At 32.5% G+C, this 24,343-nt stretch overlaps 1 protein-coding gene across 1 annotated transcript in view; it reads right to left on the minus strand.

The window, feature by feature from the left end:
* Ptprq (protein tyrosine phosphatase receptor type Q) overlaps positions 1–24,343 on the minus strand; it is a 196,730-nt gene that overhangs the window by 116,500 nt on the left and 55,887 nt on the right. Inside the window, exons 18-25 of the mRNA XM_026391416.2 lie at positions 18,199–18,359; positions 16,931–17,076; positions 11,851–12,019; positions 10,049–10,339; positions 9,528–9,803; positions 9,003–9,154; positions 5,741–5,882; positions 3,430–3,699 (exon numbers count right to left, since the gene is read on the minus strand). Coding sequence (XP_026247201.2) covers positions 3,430–3,699; positions 5,741–5,882; positions 9,003–9,154; positions 9,528–9,803; positions 10,049–10,339; positions 11,851–12,019; positions 16,931–17,076; positions 18,199–18,359 — 1,607 coding nt within the window. The remainder of the gene's footprint in view (positions 1–3,429; positions 3,700–5,740; positions 5,883–9,002; positions 9,155–9,527; positions 9,804–10,048; positions 10,340–11,850; positions 12,020–16,930; positions 17,077–18,198; positions 18,360–24,343) is intronic.

Here is a 24,343-nt window from a genome sequence, read left to right on the forward strand (position 1 = left end):
ATTTGCTAAAAATGAATAAATTCAATCTATTGTGCTGAATGAATAAAGTTTGGGCGGATGCATCAGCTGTATGAGGAGAAGCAGTGGAGGAATTAGAATGAAAAGCTAGAGAAGAGACAAATTCCAACTGGTCACAAATTCTAGAATATATTTTGTAGGGAATGAGATTAAGTAAAACACTTGAAATATAAAGTTACTCCTACATATTGTGCTTCTCATCCTCACCTTTATGTTTCACAGACCCAAATCTTCATGTCTGGGCCTTACTCTTCAGATAATAAACTTCGACTGAGAAGGCATATGACATCTAAATTGTATGTAAGAACAATCAATTAAAATGAGTAGATGGACAGACAGGCCACCTATGTTAGGGTGTTATGGCTTAGATATGAGGTGTCCTTCCCAAAGCTCCCATGACAATGCAGGAATGTTTAGAAACAACATGAATATATTGTGAGAGCTTAACTAATCAGTGGATTAATCCATTTAATGGATTAATTATTTTTATAGATTACTGGGTGGTAACTACAGGTGGCATATAGGGTATGACTGGAGGAAGTAGGGCACTGGGGCATGCCCTTGGGGATTATATAATCATGAACCCAAAATAAAGTTTTCCTCCTCTAAGTTGCTCTTGTCAGGTATTTTGGTCACAGTGATGAAAAGCTGACTAACATAGCTACTGAGGATATCATTACAGGATGTAACAAGAGTCTAATACATAATGGTGACAGTCAAGATTGAAAAGAAGGGGTAGGCAGGCATGGCTGTGCATGACCGCAATCCCAGCAGGCCTGTATTCCCAGCTATTTGTGACACTGAGGCAGAAGGATTGCAAATTTGAGACCAGCCTGAGCAACTTAGTGAGGCCATGCCTAAAAAATAAGGATTAAGAATGTATGTAGCTCTAAGGTAAAACACCCCTGGGTTTAATCACCAGAGAAGAAAGAAAGAAAGAAGAAAAGAAGGAAGGAAGGAAGGAAGGAAGGAAGGAAGGAAGGAAGGAAGGAAGGAAGGAAGGAAGGAAGGGGGGAAGGAGGGAGGGAAGAGGAAAGGGAAGGGAAGAGGAAAGGAAAGGGAAGAGGAAAGGGAAGGGAAGGGAAAGGAAGAGAGGAAACTTAAGAGCCATAATAGGAATTTAACTGATAGATCTAACAATATGTAGAAGAAATAAGGGAAAGAATCACATAAACAATGAGGCTTGGGATCCAACTTAGTATCAAGAATAAACACAGAAAAATGAGGAAAATGACATTTCATGTAAAAGGAATATTTTTAAATCCTTGAGGTTAATATGCTAACCCAGTTCCCAGTTAAATTTTTCCAACAATTTGTATGCATGAGAAAGAGACAGAAATAGAGGATAAAATGTAAGAGAGAATAGAATAAATGGATGTAGTAATGTTGGAGAAATGACATTAAAGTAAAAATGAACAGTGAGATCCCTGAAAAGAGGAAGGTGAGGACATCCTGAGAGAATATATCTAGAGGGCATAATAAAGATAAGGGTGAATTTTGATGTGAAGGACACCATTAGGTTACTAGTAAAAGAAATAATAATATCAGATATAAATGAGAGAATGTGTAGACTAGGTTTAGAATGGGAGCAAAACATTCTTAAGGAAAATGGGCAGAATTTCACCAAGAGACACACTGAAGATGGTGGGACAGCCGGGACAGTTATAAAGATTAATTCATTGCTGAACAAGGTAGAATAATTTCTGTTTTTTCCTAACAATATCCAGCAGAGATCAGATTGAGGAAAACAATCAGTGGGACCTTCTCCATTAGCAACCCTCCTAGAAGACAACTCACAAGGACATGGTTTGAGACCTAAGAAGCAGGAGATGGTGTCATTGACATGTAGACATTCCTGCCTGGAAAGGGAGAACGTGAAAGTGGAAGGACAATTTCACTGGAAAGATGAGAAGGAAAGGATGCACACCTAGATATTGAAGCCAGAGAGGAGACAGGCCGTGACCTATAACTCTGGGTTTACAGTTTCAAGGGAAGAAACATGAGCAAAATTGGGGACACAGATTTCACAAGAGGGGACAGGTTGAAAGAGGTTTCTAACATAAAGAGACTGAGGTTTACAATAGAAAGGGACTACATTGTATGTGCCAATTCCCACAATTCCTAATAGGGCTGGCCATCCAGGGAAGAGGTATTATCAGGAAAGAATCAGGTTTTAATTTAGGTGAGCAAGCAAGAAATGGTAGAAAGTAGAAGGAAGAGGGAGATTATGATAGGAAGGAGCACCATAAAGGAGAATGAGTTTCTTCTAAACTAGAGCTTATGACCCATTCTGTTATGCAAGTAGATGAATAAAGGCAAAAGAAAATAGATAAAAACAAGTCTAATCCTGCAGCCAGGGAAGCATCTAAAATTATTCTACATAAATATTTTTTAGTGATGTAAATTATTTATTTCAATATATGTTCTTTAAAAAGCTTTCAAATGTTCAAAATGTTGTAAATCTCAGGCTTAAGATAATGGATCTCAACTGGAATTATTAAATAGTAGTCATATGATTTTTGAAACCATAATTGCTTGAATTAATATGTATATGAAATACATTAGCATATAAAATTATTTATAAAACATTTAATATAATTTCTCAAAGTAGGAATTTTGAGCTGTAGTGATCACATAGGGAGGTAGAATATGCTTAAGGTTGTAGAATCTTCTCAATACAAAATTTCATATGTCTTTTAATGAGATAACTTGCTTTTTTACTAAATATACTTACAAGTATGGCACAGTAGGATAAACATAATTGCAATTAGTGATTTGCTTTTATAATAGAGCACCTTCTTTTTACAATTAGAGGAATATTTTCAGAAATGCATTAGTTTGTTACCTTAAGTATCTGCAGTTGTTTCTACCAGTGGATAAGCAAGCTGGTGGTAGGTAGGAGAAAACTGTCATTTAAAACTTTATTAAAAATTCCAACCAGGCCAAATTATAGTGAATATCCATTGGTCATAGATCTTCCCACTGAATTAAGATATAGTTTATGTATGCCAGTGAGTATAGTACACATGAATTCTAGGATCAACTTTATTGTCAACCATATTAGCTCTGACCTGACACTGTACTTTAATTCTTCATCTTCTTTTTCTACAAAAATAATTTTTAAAGAATAACCCAACTGAGAAGTTTGCAAGTTCATTCCTTCTTTTAAATTATAGTAATTTACATTTACAGAAACATAATAAGATAGATTTTCTTTTTTTCCCCTCCATTCAGTCTCCCAGTGCTGTGGACAGGTTCACTGTGCTACACAGCTGGACTCAGGTAGCACAAGGCTAGGGCCGCACCTGCTGCATTTTTAATATTTGTTCCATGTGGGTAGATAAAAGTGCTGCAGCAGTAAACAGCACTGACTAGTGCACAACCCCGTCCACCAGTGCTCCCATGAGATACCTGTTTCAGGTGGTGTGCTCACACTACAGGTGCTCTCACTGCCTTCTCCAGCCGATGTCGCAGCTCTTATTTTGAAGACGTATGAGGTGTTTGCAAGAAGCTTTACAAAAGTGTATGTGTGATTTTGGGGAGAAGCTTTTGCAGAATTCCTTTCCACCATTATTATATAATGCGTAATTATTCCATTTGCTTTCTTGGGAGGATCCCATGTCACTAAAACTGACTGCCAGTTGCTTGCCATACAATGCAGATTCTGTACAACATCTGGAACTTAAGAGATAAACATATGTCCAAAGTTAAAATTGATACCTAGCATAAAATAGAGTAAATAATTTAATTATATAATGGTTAGATGAAATCATGTTTAGGAGTGCAGAAAGAATAAAAATTTGAACAATCATCTTTTCAATGCTCACAAAGCTCTTTAGATAGGCCGAATCAAATGCTATTGGCAGACTTTCTAAGCTATCTTGTTAATGCTTAAAACACTGAACCAGTCACTGAATATTTGCCAAGGTCCAAGAAGCAATTACATTCCACGATTCTCAGAAGCAACTGAAGCCCAGGTAGTAGTTTTGATGCCTGTTTTCTTAATCAGAAAGGTACAATCTTACAGTATCTTATTATGCAAAATATAGATCTAGGTTCCTCCATAATGGGACACATTCAGGTTTTACAGTACTGGAAAACACATAATCAATTTAGGGGACTTGGTTTTATACTGGGATTCTTCTTTGGAAGAATCCTGAAAACCTAATTCTTAAGCATTTTGGAAATCATCGATGGAGATATTTAAGCAGTCCCATGTTGTTGTGTGTTTTTCCCCCCTTAAAACCTCTCTGAATTTTCTTGAACTCAATTTCTCAATAGTCCACTATATCTAGTTGACCTAGATGAGAAATAATACTCAAGTCTTCTAAAGTGACTGCATATTGGAGACCGGGTACTCCTCATGGAAATGTTCAACAGTGTACCCTAACAGTATTAATAGTATAACTTTTATCATTAGAGTAAAAAGAGAATAGTAGCAGGAAAATTAGTATATAGTTAATGTATAGATTGCAAACTATAAGTAGCAAAATAATATAACTTCTTGTCATTAGGTAATTTTCAAATAATGATTTCAAGAATACTCAAGTAGTCTGTGACTTGCCTACAATTCTTCCTGATGGCCTAAATTTATCTCTTATAAACCTTTCTTCCTCTGTAAGATAAAGACATCAGTAAAGAAGAATAAAGTTAGGAATGTTTGAATGAAGAAAAGATCATTTCTAGGATGATTAAGGCCTCAGTTCATCTGAAAAATCATAGAAAAGCTCAGAGGTCAGATTCAAATCTACACACTGATTCAGAGCTTCCACTATGAATACTATTTATTTGACTAGTCTTATAGGAATGATATTTTTTAAAAAAAGACTCAGGTGTTCATAAGTTAATGCAAAAATTATTAATTCATCAGTGAGAGGTCTCTGGTTTCAATTTAGAGATTCACTAAAAAGAAAAAGTGCATCCAGAGATGCTAAAAAGAAATGACTGGAACAAGAATTTGCACTCATTCAATTATCATTGACACAAGATAAAAGGGTGAGGAAGAAATGTCTTTAAATATAAGGCTCAGCTGGTAGAAATAAAAGTATACTTTAAGCCACCATTAAGTAGGTCAAAAATAAAAACTGTTGAGTCCCCACACAAAGGCAAAATGCAGCACACACCGGCACCGGACCTGCAGTAGGTAAATTGCTGGTGAATTAGGCCAGAGAGGTATTTCATAGTCCCTGAAATGTTACAGTGGTACTGTGGGAAAATAAAGGGCTTATGTAGTGACTCCTTCTTCTCAAATGTCACACTCAATCATTAAAGAAAATCATAGAGATGTTTCATAAAAATCAAAATCATCATAAAAACTTAGAACATAAAAACTTAAAAGTGACTGCTAGTAAATTTCTCCTCATCTTCCCAACTATTTCAGATAATCCTAAGAATTAAGTAATTTTCACAGATGTCCAGAATCTTACTTTGTTACAAAACTAGTCTTATTTCAAATTTCACAGCTCCAAAGGGAAAACTATGTTTATATATATAGTTAACCTAGATGAGATACACACACACACACACACACACACACACACACACACACATACACATACACACACACACATATGATTTCACCAACAAAACTCAGTCTATCCTTAAAGCACTGAAATTCAATTTTCCTGTGAGTGAAATATTGAATAATGAAACTATTACATAAACTGAGAGAGGAGAAAAAACATGTTAATTATAAAAGAAAATATTTCAGCTTGTGTCTAACCTGATTCTTGGGTTGTGAAGTTTACTACATTACTAAATTGATTGCCATTTCCAACTTTCGTAAATGCAGATATACTGACAGAATAAGTGCTAACTGGTTCCAGTCCACCAAGTTTCACTTCAGTTTGAAAACCTGAAATATTCTGAAAAATGGGGGAAAAAAAAGATTCTTAGTCATAATGCGCCAACAAAAATTTGTTTGTAACTAGAAGAAATATTTTAATATAATACAGAAATCTTCTATATTTAGCCTATGAGTTAATGACTATTTTAATTAAAATATAACAAATATCAACATTTTTTTTGGAACACAGGTTGTGCTCAGCTTAGGCCACAAAGATAAATCAGGCAGTATTCTCTTTGTCTTGAAGAACCCCACAATTGTCATTTTTAAAAAACTAAAATATTTTATTTCCATCTTGTTTCTCTGATTTTTACATGGAGTTATATACTCATTATTTCCCTTAAGTTTGATAAAATTCAGACGTTCAATTTTTAAATTCAATTTGTGCTTGATCAGCAACACTTGATTTTTCCTGAATTTATCTAAATTCCTTTTTAATACACACTAACATGCCTATATAATCTAATTCAATCATCAACTACTGTTTGTAAGGTACTGGGGATAAAGCAGTGAATAAATAAAATCCCTGTTTCCATGAGCTTAAACTAGGAGTTGTCCCAGACAACTCTGAAATTTCTAATTTGATATAATTGTTTTAGAAAAACGAGGAAAAGAACAAAACATTTATCATAGTTGACCAAAGAAGAATATGAATTATCATAGAAAAATTTACCACTCACTGTCAAATTTTCATTCAAACATAATGATCCTAACCAAAGAGAACCATTAAAATGAAACAATTATTATTACAGAGATAAGACAATCTCCTAGGTAGTAAAAGTTTAAGAATATTAAATTATATCTGTCAACATATAAAACATGTTGATTGTTTATTAAACCTTTCATTAGCAGAAATTCAACAAGAATATTAGGTTTTGATGCATTTACAATTATAGTCACATTTTAAAATAATCTCTAGTGGCATACATTGGGGACTTACTGCATCACCTTATTTCCTCTTGTTTTTTATACTTACTACTTGCAAATCATATTGATAGATGACCTGGAGATTTTAAATACATTTAAGACATGGTCCCTGCCATCAAGGAATCTTTGTATTACCTAAAACAATCTACAAACAATTGCTGACTGAGAAGAAATTAAACATACAACAAGTGAATTCCAATTTTAATTAAAAGGGTATGTACCCAGAAAAAAAAAAAAACTGAACCCAACAGATTACAAAGCAAGAGTATGAGAGTAATTTTGGGGTAGTCACTCACTATCTCTGAGTAACCTAAGTTACCTATTGATCTTATTCAGGACCACTGAGATAGCAGTTCCATTGAGAATGATTCTGAAAATTATTATTCCTCTACAAACCCACAGATAATTTAAAAGAAGAAAATAAATTATAGAAACTGATACTGTCAGGATGCAGGGTAGATGAAAAAGAAAGAAACACAATGGAGTGGAAGCTAGGTAGAGGAAGAAAAGCAGATGTAGTAAACTGAATGTTAAAAAAGGAAAGAACGGCATTAGAGTATTAAAGCACATTTAAAGGAATTTTAAAGAAATTAATATTTTGAAAACCAATGTAAGGGAAAATGTCTTCTATAAAGTAGTTTTCTTTGGGGCATGAAGTTTTAAGTAGCTGCACTTACAACTTAAAAGAAACTGAGTTTTAGGAGGTTAGGCCCTAATGAACCCCAGTGAGTCTAAAAGGCAAGGTCTGAACCAGGTAATGTGAGATCAAAGCCCTTGCTTTGCCACTCTGTTTAGGGTATCTCCTTTGGAGACTGTCATTCTAAGGAGATACGATCATACACATGCAGCCACACTTCAATGCACATACACAATTATTCTAGGCATGTGAATACACAGAGAAAATTATTATTTTTCTCTTTTGATATTTCCCCATAACCTGTACAGACAAAGGAAATTTTAAAAATAGGAAAATGTTGAGATTGAACCAGAGAATAGGTAATAGAAAGTTATAGGCTTCATATAATTAATATAATTTCACACTTCTGGGAAACAGATTCTATACCTACGGAGTCATGTAATTTAAATTCTCCCTAGCCTATTGGACTTTAAAATAGTATCTTGTTCTCCAGAAAGAAAGTCATTGTTATTGATGACAGACTTTAATCACCGCTTTTGATTTTCACTATTCACTTTGTAAACAGCACATGCTATACAAATGATTTACCATAGTAACAAATTATAATTCATATAATATTGGACAAAATGTTTACTGTATACTTTCTGCACTGCTATTGTAATCAAGTAAGAATATTTCAGGACTTCATTCACCTTTGAAGAAAAATAAGAAAACTTTCTTAAATGCTAATTAATTATGAGATATTTTGGCAATTAAATCCTAGCAATCATGCACATGTACTTCAGATTCTTTGTTACATAGGTTCTTTGGGGGAATTTTTACTGATCCTGGATCCTAAAACATAGAAAAAGGAAGGGATATTTAGAGTTATAGATGAATTAGCAATGAAAGTAAAAGAATAAGAATTTATCTTAGATCATTGAGTGTAGTATCACATGCTATCAGGAAAGATTATCAAAGGTGTAAATGCCTTTAGAAAAGTTAAAAATTCATTTGGTATTTCTTTTCAATATATATATATATATGTATATATATATATATATATACACACACGCACACATACATACTGCATTTCACAATAGATTTTAAATAAGCCAGAAAAAGATTACTATATCCTTTCCAGCATTAACAAAATGGTACAATTAGTTCTTAAACTGTAGATATCTAAAAGCTGCAAATTTAAATATATTGCTCTAGGAAGTACACAGCTTACATAAATGCTTTTTGCACAAGCATCTTTTAAGTTTTAGGAAACAAAAAAAATTTGAAAGGTTGCCATTGTTCAATTTATTTTTTTATTTTTATTTTTTAAAGAGTGTGAGAGAGAGAGAGAGAGAGAGAGAGAGAATTTTTCAATATTTATTTTTTAGTTTTTGGCAGACACAACATCTTCGTTTGTGTGTGGTGCTGAGGATCCAACCCGGGCCGCACGCAAGCCAGGCGAACGCGCTACCACTTGAGCCATATCCCCAGCCCGCCATTGTTTAATTTAAAAACAGCCAATTTTCCACCTACATGTCCAAAATTCAATCTCAGAATTTTTGAAATAAACATATACTATTAGAATCAACCTACCTTATAAAATATAGTATCAGTTTCATGTTCATGAATTTTAAGACTGTATATTTTAACAATACCGCCTGGAAGAGGACTGGGGCTCCATTTCAGCCATACAAAGTCTGAAGTGTAGTTGATTAAAGTCAAATTTTGAGGAGGTGCTAAAGGCACTGTAGGAAAATACATCACAAAAACTTTTATTCATAACACTTGTAGCATTGAAACTGCATTGTAACTGTAGCTTCTTGAAGACACTAAATTAAGAAGGATTTAGAAAATGATCATATTTTTAATTTCAGAAACAAATACCATAAGTAATTATATTTTTGTTCCTGGAACATAATAGCTCCAAAGTAGCTTTAAACAGAACACATAATTCTGAAAATTGAATTAGGAAATGAAATTTGGCAAAGTAGATGAAAAATTGTAAGCCTGCTACAAATTAACAATCAAATATTTCTTTCATTTTCCACTCTGTTCCTTAGATCAAGAAAAAGTACTGGAACAATAAAATCATTTGAAGGAATGTGGATTCCGGCTTACCTGACTCATCTGTGTAAAAGAAAAGAATACTGGGGGGACCGAGTCCTTTAACAGTTCTTGCAGCAGCAAAAAAACTATATAATGTAAATGGTGAAAGCTCTTCCAATATTATATAGTTATCAGAAGTAATAAAAGAATAATTTTCATTTGGTCCTTGTAAAATCAAGTCATAACTTATTATTGCACCATTTGGCTTTACTGGGGGATCCCATGATAGGAGAACTGAGGTAGAGGAAAGGTTTTTAAAAGTGTTGATTATTGGTGAAGTTTCTGGGACTATAAAAGAAAAAGAGAATAATAAATGAAACAAAAGCAAATTAGCATTTTAAAAAAACTTCAATTATAACTGGACTTAATTAGCAAATTTTAATTTTAAGAAGCTTAGAACATGTTTATTGAAAGGCTCATTACTTGAGAACAAACAGAACCTACATAGTTGTAAGAATAATGCTTCTTATAAAAATCAATATAAATGAAGAGAACAATAGTCTGATTAATAGGCAATAAAAGGTCTAGCCTACCATCTTCTTCAGTTTTGATGAGTAGCTGGGCAGTATAGATATCAGAGAATCCCTTTTCTGTTGATGGAGTGATTTCTAATATATAATCAGTGTATTTTTCCAGATTATCAAAATATATGCTGCTGTCATATGTAACTAGAGGTGGTTTTCCATGGCGAGGAGTCTGCTGTATATTCAGTGAAACATAGTAGAAGACTAGACCATTTGGGTGAGACGGTGGGACCCAGCTTACATTTATCGAAGTTGATGAGATAGACTGGTAAGTCAGGTTTCCAACAAGCCCTTCAGGTACTATGATAGGTAATGAGCAAAACATAAAATCATCAGTTACCCTATGCACAAACTGAGTACAATAATTGAAATGGCATCTATAACATGACAGTTCTTACATTATTATTTAAATGCAGATGTGGTCAAACATTGCCTATATCAAATACCCTTTAATAATTATTTGAGAATTATTCAAAATAAACACTGCCATCATTAATATATGAGTGAATTATTTTTATATAATATTTTCTTGACTTTTCTTTCCTACAACATGGACTATGTGTATGAGAAAGAGGTAGAGAAAGAGTAATGTGTGTGGATTTATTTTCAAGTATTTAAATATTTTGGTAATCTGTATTGTCTAAATAATAGTTAGCTTTTTTCTTCTAAAGATTATCCTATTGAACATATGAGGAAACATACTCAGTAATAAGTGACTTGCTCAAGGTTATACTAAGGTTTTCTGGTTTCAACTTATAAAAGTTCTAGTTCTCAGATATCAGCTATATTCTGAGACTCAACTTTATTAATGTAAATTTGAAATCCCACTTGGAGCATTGTACAGTAAATGCTTATTATTTATGGTGCTATAATTATACTTGTTAAAATATTATACATTCCAAAAATCTTGGGAGAGATCTGCATTTAAAGAATACCTGAAATGATATTGACCACATATTATACTAAAAGCATTATTTCTAAAGACTTCTTAAATTTACATTTCCACATATTTATTGTATTTTGTTGATCAACTTGTCAACTATTCAAAAAAGATTTTTTCCAACAAGGTAAGCATTCATTTCTCATGATTATAGTGTCTGTCAACTTATGACTTCCAAATAATACATATGGAATTTTACTGTCATCAGCAACATAGGTGAATACCATTTATCAATAGGAGATTAATCTTTAAAAATAAACGAATAGCCAACAGAAACAACCACAAGGGAAATAGGCAATGATCCACTTATTGTATTGTCACAACTGAAACCTAAAAAAAAATTAAGAGCTTCAATCATTTTAGTTTTCTGAATACTCAGTACAAACAGGATTCTGCAGAAACTGCAAATAAGAAATTTCTATTGAATTAAAATAATAAAGGCTATTCGAAGTATATTAGTCACAAAAACAATAAACGAAAAGTGCTACATAAAGTCCTATGTGGATTCAAAGTCTGGAAAGGAAGCAAGTTGCTGGAGATTAAAAAAAAGTCATTCCTAAAGCAGATGGACAAATATATTAACAATTAGAAAATTCATCCATGGGTACAGAAGCATTTTTAATTTCTATAACAGCAGGCTGTGACACATTTTGAAGCAATAAAAGCAAGAAAAAACTAATGAATGGATGGTAGCAGTTTTCATGAAATGAAGGGGCTAGTATTTTTATAATAGTTTTTTTATATTAAATGAATTTTCAAATTCTTATAATGAATAAATATGCCTAAAAAGATTTTATTACCAATATGTGAAATAATCATAAAGTTTTAAAGTAACTTAATTGATATTAATAAATGTTTTTTAGTTACGTACTGTCTTGATCTGTGTATACTTGAATTATGTCACTGCTTTTATTCCCATTTCCAACTGAAGTACTTGCTGTTAACCAAAATGTATAGTAGCTGAATATTGCCAGTTTATCTATTATTGCAGAAACAGTCATATTGTCAAACTCATTGGTTACTTCATAGAGTGTAAAATTCTGAAAAATAAATATATTGTTTTAAAGGTTCAGAATATGTTTTTGATGTACTTGGATGTTTTAAAATAATTATTATCCATGAATTGATTCTCTCTTACTTTAATATATTAAGTTCTAGGAAAATCAATATAGATTATTTTCATTGCAATAATTAAGCTGGAAATATGTTTGCTTTAAAAGAGGAATAGATGCCAATCACAAAAATACAAAAAGCAAAGGTTCTCATAAGTGGATGCTGATCCATAATGGGGGACATGGGAAAAATTGATGAGCTTTGATGGGGCAAAGGGGAGGGAGAGGTGGGAAGGGGGCATGGAGGTAGGAAAGATGGTGGAATGATATGGACATCATTCCTCTAGATACATGTATGACTGCACATATGTTGCAATGCTACATCGTGTACAACCAGAGAAATGAAAAGTTGTGCTGCAATTGTGTACAATGAATCAAAACGCATTCTGCTGTCACATGTACCTAATTAAAACAAATTATTTAATTAAAAAAGAGGAATAGATGGTAGAAATTTTTCTTCTTTTCTTGATTTTATTTTTTGATTTTTATTTATTTTTATATGACAGCACAGTGCATTACAATTCTTATTATACATATACAGCACAATTTTTCATATCTTTGGTTGTATACATAGTATATTCACACCAATTCGTGTCTTCATACATGAACTTTGGATAATAATGATCATCACATTCCACCATGATTAATAACCCCATGCCCCCTACCTTCCCCTCCAACCCCTCTGACCTATCTAGAGTTTATATATTCCTCCCATGCTCCCTCTCTCCATCTCATTATGAATCAGCCTCCTTATATCAAAGAAAACATTTGGCATTTGGTTTTTTGAGATTGGCTAACTTCACTTAGCATTATCTTCTCTAACCCCATCCATGTACCTGCAAATGCCATGATTTTATTCTCTTTTATTGCTGAGTAATATTCCATTGTGTATATATGCAACATTTTTTTAATCCATTCATTTATTGAAGGGCATCTAGGTTGGTTCCACAGTTTAGCTATTGTGAATTGTGCTGCTATAAACATTGATATGGCTGTGTCCCTGTAGTATGCTGTTTTTAAGTCCTTTGGGAAATTTTTCTTTAAAAAATAAATAAATCAAATAAACTTTAAAGCTTATATTGGTAATGAAAGTGAAAACGCTGTAACTGTGCTGATCAGTGGCTGTTTTCCTTATGAAACACTTAAGTACTTTTCAAAGTATTCACTGTTTTTAAACAAGTTTGGAAATATAAATTTTTAAATTTTTTCCTCTCATTAATTATAGAGGAATTATGAAAGTGTTTACCTCTTTCTATAAACCCAAATATTTATTATTATGCATCTTTAGTGAGCCCTCTTTGTTCCATAATTTTGGAGAGCAAAGAGAAATCAAATGTACTCTCTAATGTACAGAATGACATATTTAAGTTCTCATTCCTGATAGTTATATTTATCCCAAAGATTTTTTTTTTAATATTTAAGGAATTCTTGCAATTGTTTTCCTTCTGGTGAAAAATTAAAAAAAAATCACATAATCAAACAAAATGAATTCTAAAGTAAAGGAAAATAGATTTTTAAAAGCACACCACAAATGAGTATGAATAATTTTATAATAATGTATTTATACTAAGTAATCTGAATCATCCCAACCCACATGGAAAGCTTTGAGTCTTATAGACCTTATATTCAAGTTCTGGCAGGAAAGCCCTCAATAGATTATCTACTTCTCTTCCCACAACTGTAAAAAGCAAATGATCATCTTCACTTACAGAGAGCTTTGAGGGTTAGATTACAATGAGGCACATAAAGAAATTAATACCATATTTGGCACACAGAAAAAACAATAATGGCAATTAGTTTTGTTAAAATAATTAACAATTTATAATCAATTTGACTAAATGTATAGACAAGATGGTTCTGAATTTTATCCAGAAATTACATTCAATAAAATTTTGTGGTTCTTTTCCTAGTTTGAGGGAAGAAAAGAGGGAATGAAATAAAGATTTACTTCAATTTTTTGGTTAGTTATTTTGGAACAGCCATATTAAAGTCATATAACAACACACAAAATAAGATGTATAAACTTTAATGCCTTCCAATATATTTATATATGAAATAACTGGCTAATATAAAGTATCACTTAAAAATATTAATTACTTAAAACTTCTTGGTATAAATTTTAATTTTTTTATTTTTGTTTGCTACAGAATTTATTCTAATTACCTATGACATTAATGACATGAGTAATAAATAATTTTGAATCAACCAGAAGTCCTGTTGGGTTGTGTGACTCAGCATGCATAGACATGTAATAAATTTATTAAACGAGATCAATTATCCAGATTATTATTTCATTCATCTATTTACTTTTGTCTCCAAGATGTATTTTGGTCCTAATTACCTTAATTAACGATTATTCCTTGGTTTATGTAAATACAGTCAGAAAGTATTTAGTAAAAGCTTTCAAATTTGATTAATTAATCAACCAAAATTCACTTAGTGCTTTTTATATAAGGCATTTTGCCAGGCACACTGAAAAGACATGACATAAATTGGTAGTAATTAAAATGGACGAGAGTTAATAATCTATACAAAACAGTGTGTGACAAATAAAGAAAGAACCAAAAAAAAAAAAAAAGAAAGGAAAGAACAAGATGGACTGCCAAGTAGGGGTAGAGAGATTAAGTTCCTCAAGATAATAAGAAGGAAAGATCACTCCAAACTCAAGTGTTCCAAAATTATAACTAAGTACTGAAAATGTGTGTCAATTATAATAATTTTATATTCTTTCTATTAAAATGTTTATTGAGCATTAAAGCTATGTATATGTCACTGTAACAGGGAACATGAAGGAAAGGAAAGATAATGTCACATGTTCTTTTCTTCAAAGTATTGCTACAATGTAAGGGAAATAAGAAAAGTAGCAGATACCTGCAATAGGAGTTAATATGACTTACTCAGCATGAGGTATTCTACAAATTCTGTGGGGAGGGGAAAGAAGAGAAGAAAGAACAAGGAAAAAGCTATAAACCTATTCAGCTATACAATTCTTGCTATGAGGAGTTCTTCTACAGACCCCAAATAGAAAATCAGGTAGCAAAGATGTTGATGCTATTTTTAACAATAACCTTAGGAATACTTTAAAGCAGGAATGAACTTGAAGCAATATGAGACTATACTTCTCAAGAGCTTTAACATCATTAGCCTGTGCCCTTTTGCAGCTGTCACACTTAAAAGCATTCTTAAGATTACTTAAAAGATAACATGTTCTAAGACAAATGAATTGCAAATGGGATCATATTATATACCAAGTTTGAATATATAGGTTTAGAAAAGGATGTTGAAACCATAGTTGGATGTTTATACTTGATTATTTAGATGTGGACAAAGAGAATCAAATATAATCATGTTTAAACTGTAAGCAAATTGTAAGAGGCAAACATGGCTAAGATGTAGAACTATAGAAACCATTTTGCAATGCTTGTTAAATGTATGAAAGAAGAAAAATTGCAATTTGAATGCCTTTTATGATATAATGAATATTGTTAAAATTGTATACAATACTGTGGTGAAAAACTGCCTCACTAATCTCCATTTTTTCTTTCATAAACAGAGCAGAACAAAAAGAAATGATAAAAACTACTTGATGTAAAACAGAGAATAAAACTGGACCCTTCCTTTTCTTTCTGCTCTTAAGGAATTTGTTTTTAAAATTTGTACAATTAAATCTATTTCTATATCTGCATGTCTTTAAAAAGTAGTTTTCATTTTGGCATGACGTTTTAAGTAGTTGTACAACCCCCAGGTTTAGAGGGCAGATTGCAAACACTGAACCAGCCTCTGGACTCATTTTTTCACTCTTCTGGACTAGTCGTGAGATGGTTTGCAAAGTTCTGCCCTTACCTATTCATCAGCCTGCAATGCATCACAGTGGCACTAAAGCAAGCCTTGCCTAATCCCAGAGGTTGTCACTCACAAGCACTGACTCTAGGACTAATCTTGGATTGTCAGGCACAAACAGGATTAGACAACTCAGAATTACAAAGTTCTATCTCTACTCTCCTGCTACTTAAAAAGATACAAAGACTTGCCACAATCACAATCAACACACAGGCAATAATTTCTTAGTAAAGTAAATACTCTATAAATGGCAGAATTTCTTCTATTTTCAAAATTATCTTCTAACTCTTCCCACCTTTGATTCAAACACAACAACTCCAATTTTGTCCTTTACAAAGTTCTGTGAAAAATTAATCTGGATAAATACTATAATTCTGTGAAAAAAAATTGAAAATATTTTTCTAAATTAAATGAATTTGGGCTACCATGACTATCATCATATACATCCCATAAAGTGCCCACTACAAACAGTGCAAGCCTAGAACCTTAACACCACAAATTTAAAATAATCACATTCCTAGGATCTTCATCATATCTGACTTTAAGCAATAATAATATTATAATAACTATAAGATCTTGACCATAATCAAAAATTTTTAAATGAAGAAAAACACAAACATATCCAAACCCTAAAACGATTCATATGTAAACAAACAAAGTGAAAATGTGTTTTTAGCTATGAAAATAACAGAATAAATACAAAACATCAACACTAAGAACAGTTCTTGGAGGAAGTATAATTGAGGGCCATCTATACATATAGCATTTTAAATAGGTGGCATCTTCATTGTTATTTAAATACACTTAAAACTGATATAGACATGGAGGGGTGTTGAAATGCATCTAATACATTCTCCACCACATTTTTCCATTGGTGGGAGTTTTATAAAATATGTCTGTGCACAATTATGAATGTAAAATAAGTAAATTTCTTTACCACAGCATGTCTTCATTAACAACATAACTAAAGAATGTAGTAAGAGAAAATTCAGTTCTTACCTGAATAAAAGTACCTGAAGTATTTCTATAATAAACAGAATAATATTGTATAATCCCATTAGGCTTTGAAGGAGGTGTCCAAAAGAGAATTATTGATGAAGAACTGAGATTTACATAATGAACATCTCTGGGAGGATCACTGGGTGCTGTAAAACAAATAATTGAACAACAACAACAACAAAAACCCTGTACTTGTGGCCTCTAGTAGTGTCTGAAATACCTGAATTTTCCCACACTTGTTAAGCTAAAGAAATGAGAATTATTTTTTTAAAACAACTTAATATATTACCTATTTAGATGTCAGAAGTGAAATCCAGAAGACACCCTGACTCATCCTACCACATTAAGAATCATTGGAACAGTCTACCATACCAATATTCAAGTGGAGGACAGACGGATTTCATACTATACTACCCTGGGGGCCAGGAGCCATGTAATGCCTGTAATGTCAGCAGCTCAGGAGGCTGAGACAGGAGGATCACAAGTTCAAAGCCAGCCTCAGCAAAAAGCAAGGCACTAAGCAACTCAGTGAGGAGACTCTGTCTCTAAATAAAAAATACAAAATAGGGCTGGGGATGGTACTCAATGGTTGAGTACACTCAGTTCAATCCCCAGAATCCCCACCCCCCCAAAAAAAAAGTTCCCTGGCTCTAAATCTTGCTGACTACTCTAGATTTCAAAGCAACATAATAACAAGTTTCCAATAGAAAAAACATAAAATAAAATACCTATCTAGTTTAGAATTGTGAAATTGAATAATAAAGGTCAGAGGTAGAGAGCTGACTTCATGCATTTTATTTTCTTCCATTTAACAATCACAAATAATAAACAAATGTTTATTATGTGTCATGTAAGTGTTGTGTTGAGTGCACTCACAAACATAAATTTATTTAATCCTCATAAGGACCATATGAGTAGATATGATATTGCTTCTACATTATAGGTGGGAAATTGAGGCAAAGATTGATTAAGCTTTCCAACATCACACAACTAGGAAGTAGATGCAATTTTGAAAATGGATATTAGAACTGAAGATGGACCTCAGTGGTACAGTGTTTTTCTAGGAGGCAAGGCCCTGGGTTCCATTCTAGGGTCCACGAAAGTAAAAGAGAGAGAGGGAGAGAAAAATGAGAAAGAGAAAGAAGAAGAGAAGTAGGAAAAGATGATGATGGTGACAATAATATGCATTTATCACTCAAATATTTTGATACTGAATGCTTTTCTAAGCACAATATTCTTAAAATTGGCTTCTGTTCATAAGAACTCACCTCCCTCTGGTGTTCGAAAGTTAATGATATTGCTTCTTGTTTTTCCATCACCAAATCTAGTGCTAGCTGTTACATAGGCACTGTATTCAACATTATAGTCCAAATCTGAAAACTCTAATGACGTTCCAGTTACATTAATGGTTTTTAATGATGATATATCCCTTAGAGAGAAAAAAGAATATTATCTGCATAATTGGCTTTTAAATTAAAAATTTCCATCTACTTTTTAAGCACAAGTATTTCAAACGTAAGTAGCATTTATATATAGAAATGTATTAATCTAAATTAATAGGATAACGATTTCACTTATCCTAAGATACTAAAAATAGTGAATTTCAGAATATTTTAGTGAATTAACTTCATTTGCTTTCAAGTACATTTAGTAATTCAATCAAGTGTTAATAACATGTTCATAATTACAGTTTGGGCCAATTTTAATGGGTCTCTAGGAATACTGTGTATTCAAAGTAATTACAGCATCCCCTTTTATACTAATGGTTTACTTGTTCAAATATTTATTCTTTTTAAATGTCAGCAAAATCTTACTTATATAACTGATTGTCAAACAAAGCCATCTTTCATATATTGTATAAAAATGGCATTAACTTCAATCAAAAAATCGTAAATACAGTTTGGTAGTATCTAAAATAGCAAGTCTATGGGCTCTCCTTTACTTATTTAATAGAAATGATATTGAAAACAACATATGTATATCATACAGGAAAGAATAAAACAGTTCACATCTCTGACTCAATCAAAATCTTATAGGTATTTAAAAATGGCATGTCAGAAAAGAAAATAAGTCAAATCAATATGAACGAAAAACTCTCCAAGTAAGTACCAAAAAGTCCCCCAAAAGAATGAAGTGCTGCAAGTTATTTAGCACTACAACTAGTTTATTTTAGTCACATTCGCTCAGTTTCTAGAGTTTTGAATTGAACACAGATTACTATTAAAAACAAGGAATGAACATGTATATAGTTGTGCTAAAAATGTGCATCTGAAAAAGAAATACACGTTTTAGAACAATAAAATATTATAGAATTTCAACAAGGGAATATTATCAATATCACTGAAAAAGAATGTATCATATAATCTCATATTTTTCTTTTCTGGAAACACAAGGTACCCAAAAAGTAACTGGATATCCCTTCTAAACAGAAAACACTCTTTCTTTACTCCTTAAATATCTAAATATGGAAATCCTTAAGAGGAATAATAGATTTTACATGAAATAAGGGTAACCACCAAGAGATAACACTTCAACCATGGTTTTACTATTGCAGACTTGCCAATTTACTCCAAATACAAGTATTGTTATCTGTAAAATAGATAGCTTAGCATGGTGAGAAAAATCTTGGATTCAGAGTCTACAACTGGAGACAGGTGGGATTAGCCAGGCCATTCAGCAATTTGAAACAGTTTCATTAGACACTCTCTTCCAAAAGCAGTAGGGAGAGCTTGCTTTGACTTCATTGAGATCACAGAAGAGGAGCTTTTAAAATTCTTAATGCTGTAGTTGTTAGTTTCAGAAAAAGATGCCTTGTCATGGAAACTTGACCCAATTCTGCACTGCTGTTGTTCATAGGTCACAGTCATCAGAATACTGCAGAAGAGCTAATCCAATTCAGATCTTTAAAGCTATGGTGTTAGCTAAAGTAATCTAATTGCCTTATGTCTATTTTGAAATTACTCTTCAAGCATATTTTACAATGCACCTTACCTCAGTATCTTCTTGCCCTGATTCTTCACAGCAAAATATTACAGATAAGTATCTGGCTACCATAAAAAAAAAACCCAAATTTTGTTCTGTAGATAAGGCAGAATCAAAAAATTGCTTAGAAAATGCACATTAAAATAAACTTTGTCTCAAGTGTTTAGATATTATAGTAACAAGAAGATAGTCTCAATAAATTTTCCTTATAAGAAACTCAATAATTTATTTCAGTAGACATAAATCGATATACTTTATACATCTGTTCTGGTTTGCCATAAGAGATAAGATAGTCCTAGCTGCTGCAGTCTGGCTGCAGCAAAATAATGGGGAGGGGGAGGGGGAGGGGGAGGGGGGGCGGGCAGGCGAGGGGGGGGTGATGAACAACTTGTGTACATTGATACAGCAGGAGTGGGAGCCATTTATTGTAGGACAGGAGGGGTATATATACATTACACACAGCTTATCTTAATTAACATAAACTAGATACAGCAGTCAACCAATAAGGAATCTCCACACTTAATGGCTCACTGGCATTACTTCACAAACCACACCCTCTGGCAAAATGCCAGGCGCCATCTTGACTTGTTTACAGACCTTAACACCTAGCAAAAAGTTTTCAGATACTAATGCCTTATAAGTTTGGATTTTTTTTAAATTTTAGGATTGTGATTGGTATTCTAATAAATGAGTTAGAAGAAGATTTGAGCATAAATAAACTTTCAATGAAATAATTCAGTATATATCTTTGGCTTGCATGAAATGTTCTGTCATAAAACTGAGAACTAAGGGGAAGGGAAAAGAAGAGACAAGTGAACTGTCACTGAGGCTCCCTCTCCATTCTCCTTGTTCTGAGTATCTGTTGCCCCAATGGTGGTAACACAGAAACCTGTAGTCTAAGGCATGAGATCTCCACTCTCTAAGGAGCCAACGAGGGAGCAGTTCAACAGCAGAGAGGGTTCACTCCCTCCCACACATAAGAAACCGAGCTGAAACACTGCTGTGTTGAGCTGTACTCTTGGGATTAGCTGATTAGTTTTAAAATCTGTTTTGTTCTTAATTGACTTAAAATATTAGAAAAGAACTTTCATATGTTCCTTCATCATGCTTTATTTTCATATATAAAAATGTATGTTCTGAACCTTGATTTTCTTTCTCTTATGTTAATAAGAAATCCAAATCATTATGTTTTTATAACTACATAATTTGGGGGTATTATAGTTTTCCAGTCTTTCTTCTAAGAATTAACTTTTAGGAGGTTTCTCTTTATTTCTTTAGCTATTACTGACAATGCTGCAGTAGGCATCCTTCAATAAATACTTTTCACAATAGTAACTTCACTTCTGCTTGTTAAGTTGTGTGATTGTTAAGTCATATGGACTGATACATCCTTTATATTAATGATTATTGTTCCAAAATGATCATCATTCCAAACTTTAAATTATTATTTAGAGTCACACCAATAACATATGAGAATACATATTTTGGCAAATTCTTCATAATTTCTGCAGATCTAATTGACAAAAATTTTAGTTTGCACATCCCTGACTATGAGTCAAATGAAATGTCTTCTTATATGTCTATTGATCATTTGTGGTTCCATTTAAAAAATATCTATTCAAACATTCTCTTTGCTGTCTTCTATTGAAGTATTTTAAAAGGAGAAGAGTATATGTCTGAATTAGGGAGGACCAATCTTTAGCCAGTGCTAAACATAGATGACTTCTTCTCCGCTCCCTGTGAAATTAGAGATGATATTGTGAACTCTATATTCAATAAAACTTGTTTAAATCTACTTTGTGCCTGGCAAAAGTAGCAAAAGCAAAAAATAAAGAGAGAGAGAGAGAGAAGAAGAAGAAGAAGAAGAAGAAGAAGAAGAAGAAGAAGAAGAAGAAGAAGAAGAAGAAGAAGATGAAGAAGAGGAGGAGGAGGAGGAGGAGGAGGAGGGGGGGGGGGAACAATAATCAAAGAAATCAGTTAAGATCAAAGTAGAGAAGAGAAGACTAAGGCACACCCCAGGATACAGTAAGCTGCTCACTGGGGAAAGAGCCTGCAAAGCCTGAGAGTAGAACAGGTAGCTGAGTGGGGGAGGAAGCGAGAAGGCCCAACTGACAAAGTGATTTTAACTCTTAGTCACAGACTGTGTGAAAATGAAAGGAATATAAATGTTATACAATACTTAATTTCATAAAATATTTCACTTTTTAATAAATGTTAATACTAAGAAAAAATTAAGGGCAGGCTTCATTGCCATCATTTTACTGATCTAATATTAAACCTCAAAGACTATTCTTATAACTTGGAAATTTAATTTGGATTACTTTGACATTATTTTGAATAAATATAAAAAGATTTTTTTGTTGTTTTTGTTTTTTATCTTCACTCATAGAAGAAAATGTCTCACACCAAGAAAATATCTTATGCTGGGAAAAAATTTAGTCTTTGAGATGAAGTTATTTACTACTTAACATCTTTTTTCCTCAAAAAGGCAACCACATTTGACATCTAGGTCAAAAAGGAAAAGTGGAGAATAAGAGCAATTTCTTTGCTTTATCAATTTCTTTGTTCATTTCTGATAGTTACCATGATAAGTAACAACTGTCTAGGAAGGAATCTTGAATATCCAAGCCAATGGAAGACAAACAAATTTCCCCATTGCTAAAGTATGAATATGTGTGGTTTCCTATACAAGGTTTGAGACTCTTTGAAAGGGCATCATCTTAATTATAATTCATCATTTAATATTTTGTTTCATGGAGGTAATCTAACTTGATGATATCCATTCTTGTATGTTTCTATGAATTTATTTTTTTAAATTTTCTGCCTTTATCTAAACATTATCTAAACATTCTATTTTAATCTTTTCACTCACTAAATACTGATCTCCAAAGTAAGGAATATCAACATTCAGGGCTGGTGTTGTGGCTCAGAGGTAGAGCACTCGGCTAGCACATGCAAGGTCCTGGGTTCAATCTTCAGCACCACACAAAAAATATATAAATAAAATAAAGATATATATATATATCTACATACACACATTTATATGATATATATATATATATATATATAAAGAACAAAGAACATCAGCATTCAATTACTGAACTCTATCGAATGATTTTCTTCCTCATATGAATCAGTGATTCACTAATTTTCATGCCCTATAATGAAACCGCTCTTTCATGTTACACCTTATTCTAGAATGATAATTACTTATCACTGCTTGGTAATATCAGTGTTAGTAATAATGTATTCAACGGCCCCAAATTAGCCAGGTATGGAAGGTTCCAAAAACTTAGAGACAAGGAATAAGGATCCAAAATACATAAAAAGAGATTGTAGAGAGATTTTATCACCTGAGAATGGAGGCAAAGGTTAAGGATGTACATGAGTTGATAGGTTTGGAGAGCAAGTTGTTGGGGCAATAAAGTTTGAGATAGCCACCTTCATTTTCAGTGCAGAACGGAAGTTGAGTTACCTGCTATCAAAGAGGTAAGAGGGGCTGGAGGATAGAGAAAATAATTTGGGACAAATTCTAAGGAAAGCAAGAGGAAAAGCTCATCAAAACCAAGTAAAATGAATTTCAGAGGCTCTCAAAGTTCAGTAAGGATGGAAAAAGCAAGATGGAGTGAGTATTATATCCTATTTAATTAGTGAATGAATTTTTATTGAGAGACTGTAATATATGTACCATAGTCTATGATGGGAATATGAAGGTGAAAAAGACTCTGCCTCTGGTTTGAAAGGTTTACAGTCACAGTTAAAGGATGTCATCCCCACTGGGCTCAGAAATTTATGTTAAGGATGTCAGAAAGTGAGCTATTGGATTAATATAGAGTTATTAATTACCACTGCTTTTCTGAAGTTCATATGCATCCAGGTTTTCCATTCCTTTGAAAGTTGTAAGTTATAACTCACTAGGATTTTGTGATTTTACTCAAGTTTGAAACTTTTTTTTAAGTTGTTCAAAATAGCCTATTATCTTTTCATTTTTAAGTAGCTGTAGTTATGTTGACTTCTTCATGAATAACATTAACTTGTGCTTTTCCTTGTTTCTCTGGATCAATTACCCCAATTACTTTCTCTCATTATTATTATATTTATTATTTTTTATTATAGTTTAAAAGCCATGTATTAATTTTACTTTCTCCTTTTGTAAATTTTTAATTTCAATATAATTTAATTTCATATGGAATTTATAACTTAAATGTGATTATTAATGACAAGCAGGTAATTATTGGTCTTTTCTTCTCTGATTGTACAAATGGATACCAAAGTATCCACTCTTGTACAAATGGATACCAAAGCATCATATTTGATACTTTAAAGCATTGTGTACTAACTAATGAATACAATTTTTATGAGGAAGAAGACTCACTTTTATTAAACAATAACTATAATGGTATAGTATAATGATGAGTAAATAATTTTGAC

Source organism: Urocitellus parryii, chromosome 5 (genome assembly GCF_045843805.1).
Source record: "Urocitellus parryii isolate mUroPar1 chromosome 5, mUroPar1.hap1, whole genome shotgun sequence".
NCBI classification, from domain to species: domain Eukaryota; kingdom Metazoa; phylum Chordata; class Mammalia; order Rodentia; family Sciuridae; genus Urocitellus; species Urocitellus parryii.